This window comes from Manis pentadactyla, chromosome X, assembly GCF_030020395.1.
Source record: "Manis pentadactyla isolate mManPen7 chromosome X, mManPen7.hap1, whole genome shotgun sequence".
NCBI lineage: Eukaryota > Metazoa > Chordata > Mammalia > Pholidota > Manidae > Manis > Manis pentadactyla.
The window spans coordinates 35,497,619-35,505,481 of record NC_080038.1 but is presented as its reverse complement, the minus strand read 5'-3'; the positions used below and the strand labels follow the sequence as shown (position 1 = coordinate 35,505,481).

The window sequence follows — 7,863 nt, the reverse complement described above, 5'->3', positions numbered from 1 at the left end:
AACCTAGTATCAGAATAAAAAGGCAATGAAAAAGATCTAGAAACAATGTTACATTACCAATTTTCCACATCAACCAAATAATTTAAAGGTTACCAGCCTTACATTGCTCATCATAAAACTGACTCCAGTGGCCAAGAATTAACAAGAAACTATTGGTGTGGTTGACATGAATGGGCTGTTTTGTTGCTGTTGGTTTATTTTTTGTTTTTGTAAAGGACTTGATCCAACTGCCATAAGGCAGGCAACACTGGGTGTAGTTTTTGTAGATCTGTGAGCCTCATCAAGAAAAGTTTCTTGCTTAAGAATTAACAGTCAAACATTAATATACTATATACACCTTTGCCATTTACACATTAGCATCAGGCCATTTATTACAAAACACTATACACTTTCCACTGCAGGCGGGTTATATATTGACAGCAAATTTCTGCAGATAAGACAGTGAATAAACTTTCCACTCCATGTTGATTAGGAATAGTTTTTCTAGTTTTAAATATTAGCCAGACACAGAAAATGGTTGGACTGTAAGGCCTGGGTGCACAGTCTTGATGGAACCAGTTAATTATGTGCAATTTCACTGATCCTTCGTCTGTGGTTGGGATATTTCTTCACTGCCTTCATAATTTTCTTGTGCTCGTTGGCCAGTTCTCTGAGGGTTGTTCATGTGATGTGCTGCTGGGCCTGTGTAGGGCTGTCCATGCACATGGTTATTCTGGGAAGGGAGAAGAGAGCTACATGTTAACACTTTTCATATATTAAATCGACACTTTAAAATCATGGGCTGAAGTTCGTGTGGAAATGTAAACATTTCTTTTATTCTTGGGACTTATAAAGAATAAAAATATCTGGGCTAATGGTGAAAAAAATTGCTTTCAAAGAGAAAAGCTAGCCTAAATGCAAACTCCAAAGCCCCAAATAAGAGCAATGCAAGTCTGTATAAATCTTCGGCCAAAATGACTTTTAGTGCCAAAAATTATTTAGATCCAATTTTGACAAATAAGGGATCACAGGCTGTATTACTCATGGTCAAAAATATTCACAAAAAACAATCTGTGAGCTAGAACACATCTATTCTGACTCTTCCAAGCACCTTGAAACTTTCGTATGACATATCTGATTGATTTATCATGAGATCTGCATGAGCAATAATCCTGAACAGAGAATATTAATGAAAACATTAAAGAAAATAATGGATTAACCAGAAATGCTTAATATATGAGCTTTCTCAGGGAAAGTTAACTTTCCTCCTTGTGGAAAACCTCTGAACACTTTTTTTTCTGTATATCCCCACCACCAGAAAAGCCAAGAAAAATTTGAGGCTTTACTTTCTATAATTTGTAATGTGAAAGTAAGTATGTCAAATGTTATACCTATTCAATATGCTTCTATTGCCACCCTGAAATAGAAGAAAGAATACTTTAAAGAATGGTTTTGAAAGTATGGTTCCTAGACTAGCAGCAGCAGCACCTGGAAACTTTTTGGAACTGGAGGTCTTTCTGGTCCCACCATAGAGCTACTGTATCAGAGGCTCCAGGGTGCAGCCCAACGCTCTGCTATCTTAAGCCCACCAGGCGACTCTGATGCTTGTTCAAAGTTTGAGTGCCACTGCCTCAAAGATTTGAATTAGTCACATCTAGGTTTTAGAAAGAGAAATTTCTAAACCTAAATTTTACTTATTTAGTTATTGATCTTACAGGATACGTTATGGAAATCTGTCAAATCCTTGATTTTTTCTGACAATTTTTACTGTCAGTGAAGTCTTGGTTAGGGTATGTAACTGAGGCTTCTTCACTGATGTTATCTTTATGTCTTCAGAGCCCACTTGCAGATAGATGTACTCTAACAGGAAACATCACAATCCTCTGCACTCAGTATCATCGTTTTATGTTGACATGAACTGTCACACAGTATTAACTAACTAACTGCTTAGTACAAGGGGAACACCTATCTGACCAGGAAAACAGCACAGGGCTTAAGTTCAAACACACCAGGTTGTGACCCAACTCCAACCATTCCTCTTTTGATCATGCCCCCAAATCTAGCCTAGATAATCCCTCTATTACTTTACAGTCACAACAAAAAAATCCTGCCATCCTTTAAATCTAATATAAGAATTGGTTCTACAGAATAAGCACAAACTGACCCCTATTTACCTGTTGATACTGAGATCCGGGTGAATGAGGGTATAAGGGGGCATCTTCAGGTGGAGGTGACTCATGCTCATCTGGGGCATCTTGGTCATCTGGCTCCTAATTTTTCAAGTATTTAAAGATAAAGAATTATGTTAAAAAACAAGTTTTTTTCTATTTGAAATTATGTTTTAAAACCGAACTGACCCAAGACTTTCACTGCAGATAAATTAAAACTGAAAAAGCCTGATTTGAGGTCTCTTAGAAATACATTTTAGGAAATCTCACAGAAATTTCTCTAAAAGAAGCCTCCCTCATCAACCTAAGACCACAGTAAACATTAAAGCAAAACTGCAACAATTAAAAAAAAATCTCATTACTACGTAAACACTGGCCTATAAAGTAAAAAATTACTTTGCTTTCTTCCATTTCTATCTGCTGCACACTGGTGGCTTTTTTTACCTCCTCTGGACAGAGTTCACAAGCTTTTGCAAGTGTCATCCTAGCACTATGTGATCTCTCCAAGAAATAACCATTTGATGTTTCATTGCTCTGCACTGGTGGGGACCAATTATTGTATGTGTACTGAGGATTGCCAGTGTATGGTCGTCTTTCAAGTTCATCTCCAAGCCACTCCACTGCCCAGGTCCATTTTCTTTTAAGATCTCCATTGCCCTTCAAAAGAAAATACAACTATGTATGTAAAATGTTTCAGAATACTTTTCAAAGTGAACTTAAAACAACAAGTCCAGATGCTCACAGTTTCTTCTTTTTAAACAGATTCCTTAATTCTGATTAAGATTTCTACAAAATTGTAAGGGAAAAAACCTCACCTGCAGAATCTGGTAAGCAACAGGACAATTGCTAAAGAGAGCTACCATACATTTTATACACTGGTATGCTCTTTTTTGATAATGATTCTTAGAGCGCTGGATTGTATCAAACAGCCCATCTCGGTCATCTGGGATTCCTTTAAGTGCATTATGAATTCTGAAAAGATTAGATATAAAATAAAAACTTGTAAAATCAAATAGTAGCTAACATTTATAGAATGCCTACTATGAGCCACTCAAAAAATGCCTTTGATGTTATGTAATCTAATGCAACATAGTAGGTACTGTTAATTAAACTCTTCAACAGATGAAAAATGAGTATAGAGAGGTTAAAGAGCTTCCCCAAGGCCTCAGAACTGCCTAGAAGTCTATGCTCTTACCAACTTACTACCCATTCAAAATGACTTTGCTATTTATGTAATTTAAGTACATTACCAGAAGTGAATTCAGTACACTAAGAATAATAAAAAAAACTTTTAAAATTAAACAACTTTATGAGTGCTGTACTTGAAAAGGATGTTTCAAGGCAGTTCCTTTTATAAAATTGCATTTCTGAAGCTAAATTAGGACAGTGGCTATGAAACAGTGATATAATTTGGAAATATGGGATAAGCTTGAATCCTAAAAATGAGAATATATGGCAAAGCAATTGTCACCAGCAATATAACAATTTTGCTGATTTGCCAATGATGATTTCATTTCACTCCTGCTGAACTACAACTAAATAACATATAGTCAATGACTTCTTGTTCTCCCCAATAAGCAATTCCAAAAAATTTTTTACTATAGGGGCGAAAATGTGCCTTGTTTCTTTTATGTTAACAACATCACCTGACAGTAACTAAAATGTGGTATATACACACTATGGTTTACTATTCAACCTTAAAAAGAGATGAAATTCTGACAGGTGCTACAACATGCATAAGTCTTAAAAACATTATGTTAATATTGTATGATTCCACTTATATGAGGTACTTAAAATAGGCAAAACCAGAGAAAGAAAAAATAGTGGATACCAGGGGCTGGGGAGAGAGGAGAATGGGAAGTTACTGTTTAATGGGTATAGAGTTTCAGTCTGGGATGAAAAAGTTCTGGAGATGGATAGCGGTGATGGCAACACATTATGAATATACTTAATGCCACAAAATCGCACACTTAAAAATGGTTAAAGTGGAAAATTTTATGTTGTGGATTTTTATAATTTAAAACCAATAGCAAAACAAAAACAAACCAAAAAAACAAACGCGAAACACTTAAAGCCTCCCCCCACTCCCACAAGTTATATATCCAAGAATACTGAAAATAAGTCTCAAAAAACAAGACTTGTCTATGAATGTTCACAATAGCATTATTCCCAATAGCCAAAAGGTGGAAACAGGCCAAATGTCCATCAGTGGGTGAATGGATAAACAAGATGTGGCATATGCATACAATGTACTATTATTCAGCCATAGAAGGGATGAAATACTGATAAGTGCTCAAAAATGGAAGAACTTGAGAACATGCTAAGTGAAAGAAGCCAGAAACAAGAGGGCACATTTCCTGCGGCTAGGCAAATCCACAGAGACAGAAAGCAGACTGGTGATGGCCAGGGGCTGGGGGAAATAAGGAGTGACTGCTTAAATGGGTAAAGGGTTTATTTTTTGGAGTGATGAAAATGTTCTGGAATTAGATGTTTCACAATACTGTGAATGGACTAAATGCCACTGAATTGTGTACTTTAAAATGGTGAATTTTATGTTAAGTGAATTTTACCTTGATGAAGGAATATTACCAGTAGTAATTTAAAAAAATTATGTACACCACATTTAACACAGAGTGCTCCAGATCAAAATGCAAGTTTTATCTTTGCCTGATTTGTTCAATGCCTAGCAGTGCCAGGCACAATGTAGATGCTCCATGAATACCTGAACACTGTGTAGTCAATGAACTAAAAGCTCACAATGAGAAAATTGTTTTCAAGCCTGGGCCAGTGATTCCTAATAGTACTTACTAATCTCAGTGACACAAAAGTCACTTTTCCATATGTACTAATTCAGCACATGTTCCTTTACTATTATCATAAGTTCTAATGAAACAAAAGAGATTAACATGTGACTAAGTGGTTTAAAGTTAAAAATCTTCACAATATTTTAAAAAAGAAAATGGTAAAAAACATGTTAAGTAAGTTTCAAATCTTTTGATCATATTGAGAAGGGTACTGAACAGTGTTCAAAATAAATGGCTATAGTTTTGGAACCACTAAATTGTGTCTCATGAAAATTGATTTCTGGTTTAATATTTTCATGACATTAATTTGATTGCTTGAAATCTAATTTTGGAGATAATTTCAAAATATTAATTCATGAATTCTAGAATTTATAATACCCACTAAGACTCTAATTTCTCTTTATAAAGAACTTGTTTTCAAGTTTCTGTTTTAATTATTATACTGACAGATGGAAGACAGTCTTGTTACACAGACTTTGAATTGTTTTCTAAAATAAATGATTACATTATAGTCAGGTGGGGGAGGGAAATCATAAAACCTGGTAGAGTTGTCAACCAGTTCCATAGTTCATCATCGTCTGTGTAACTCTTGGGATTAAAGATAAGATAGTAAGTTTTTATGGCAAAAACAAATAGAGGAATTCTGCAGAAGGCTGAGGGACAGCTGAACTGGAATAACCTTAGTTTAAAAAAAAGAAGAAAAGAAAATTGTACTCCAAACTTCTCGATTACTGAAAAACTAATTATAGTTGATACTAATTATTCAAGGATTCCATACCTGCAATTCTGCCTACTTGCTAAACTGACTTTTAAGAGCAAAAACCAATACTCCCAGTGCTTTCATGGTCATGTGCAGAATGGCAGAAGATGAGTCATCCAAATTCATGTTCTCAGCTAAAATGGGAGAAAGTGACACTGCCTCATTTTAGCTCATGCTGTAGATGAGTGTCCTCTTTGCTATTTAGTGACACCTTTTCTACATTTTTGTGTTTTATTTCACTGTTTATAATGGCCCCCAAGTATGTAGTGCTGAAGTGCTGTCTAGTGTTCCTAAGCCCAAGAAGGCTGTGATAGGCTTTGCAGAGAAAATTTAAGTATCAGACTAAGGTCTGTTCAGACATGACTTATTTTGAGTTCAGTGTTAATGAATTTGGTTATGTACTGATTGGTTGACAAAAATGTAACCAGAGGCTTGCAGGAACCTATCCCTGTGTTGCCCCCTAGGAGCAACAGTTTATTTAGTATTTGCTCATTCAGTGTGCACAGAGACTTTGTAGAACCTAACTACCATGAATAACTAGCTATACTTACCTAAGGACTATTTTTAGATAACCAAATGTTATCTTACACATGTTGATTCTAAAACTGATGCAATCTAATCCTTAAGTAACAGTAGAACATCATATAATGAAATTAAAATATTAATGAAGAGTCTATGCCAGTTTTCCTTAGTAAAAAGAAAAAAGAAAAACAAAACCCAATTGAAAGAAAAAAGTATATTAAGTTTGCAACGAGCAATGAGAGAAATAAAAAATGAAAAAAAAATTATGATGTGGGGAGGAACTTGACAAACATTAATTAGATCTTCAAGAAGTAAAAAAATGGCATGTACCTGTGAGTCTGCCAGGAGTCTTCAATCAGTAAGATTTGCAAAAGCAGATCCAAATAGGGCCGGAGTTCATAAGTGTAGGAATATGCAACCTAAAAACAGGTAAGACATGGTGAGTAACTTAAAGGAATTAACAAATCAAATTACAGAGACATAAGTATTTATTTTTCTTTAACCTGCCAGAGAAGTTCACTGAGAACAGTAGATGAGAACTGAGGATTCTCCCAGCAGCAAAAACGAAGCAATTTGATGGTTTCCTCTGAGTTACTGCAGTCCTCAATGATTTTCTTCACGTAACTTGTTCTCACAAATAAAATATCTGCCACATTCTGCTGAATTGGCATTATAGGTTGTGATAAATTAGGATCACCAAAAGGATTAGGAAGAGGAGGATTACCTAGAATACAGATATGTCATCAATGAAAACTAGCAGGCTTCTCTCCATGATACACACCTTTCACCACAGGTAACAGCTTTTGAGTTTTTTATTATAGAAAAACAGCACTTAAGATTGTTTCCCAAGTATAATGAAGGAAGTAGTATTAGGCATTACAATGATCAGATACAGGAAAATGATAAAATGCAAAATTTTAAAGCCAACACTGGCATTTATTATTTCTTAAACTACTTCATAAACAAGGAATTGACTTCAGGACCAAATAGACAGAAAAAAGATCCCCTTTAAACAAATGTGAAAAAGGCTAAGTCTCAAAATATTATAAAATATTCCCAAGCATGGACCTTCAGACTCTCATTTTAAATATCCTCAGAATTACTTTCAATCGGTACTATATATGCCCAGCAGTATTTTAAAACCACTGTAAAGAAAGGAGCATTAGAATTTACCATTGATTGAAGACTGCATTCTGGATGAGACATTACAACAGCGGATTAGCTGTGACACTACCGAGTACAATTTGCCTAATTCAGCATACTGGTATTTGATTGGAGGACCTGGACCTTCATCTAAAGACACAAGCATAAAGGTGGCAGGTACACTCAATTTCAGAAGCTGTGTTTTCTCTGCCACACCTAATGAAGAAGGGAAAAACAGAAGAGAGAAAAATTACGAGAGGCAAGAATTAGGATGGTAAGGGCTTTGTAATAATGTAGTTATCTAAAATATTTTTTCTTTAATATTCATGCTCAGATCACTTTTACTTAGCATTCAGAGAATTATTTAATTAGAACAGAAAATCTACTGAGTTAAAACAATTGGGTGTAAGAACTAAAATTTTGACAGCAGTGACCATGGCATTCCAGTCCTTCCAGGCATAAAAAAGTTGAACACTTTCTGTGTATA

At 35.1% G+C, this 7,863-nt stretch overlaps 1 protein-coding gene across 4 annotated transcripts in view; it reads right to left on the bottom strand.

Annotated features, from left to right (window-relative positions):
- Positions 1-325: 325 nt before the first annotated feature.
- USP9X (ubiquitin specific peptidase 9 X-linked) overlaps positions 326-7,863 on the bottom strand; it is a 139,847-nt gene continuing 132,309 nt past the window's right edge. For 2 of the 4 annotated variants that reach the window (XM_057495778.1, XM_057495779.1), the window contains exons 39-45: positions 7,407-7,592; positions 6,737-6,957; positions 6,564-6,652; positions 2,963-3,119; positions 2,544-2,804; positions 2,154-2,249; positions 326-712 (exon numbers count right to left, since the gene is read on the bottom strand). In XM_057495778.1, coding sequence (XP_057351761.1) covers positions 575-712; positions 2,154-2,249; positions 2,544-2,804; positions 2,963-3,119; positions 6,564-6,652; positions 6,737-6,957; positions 7,407-7,592 — 1,148 coding nt within the window. In that variant the 3' untranslated portion in view covers positions 326-574. The remainder of the gene's footprint in view (positions 713-2,153; positions 2,250-2,543; positions 2,805-2,962; positions 3,120-6,563; positions 6,653-6,736; positions 6,958-7,406; positions 7,593-7,863) is intronic. The other 2 variants (XM_057495780.1, XM_057495781.1) reach the window with 1 other exon arrangement.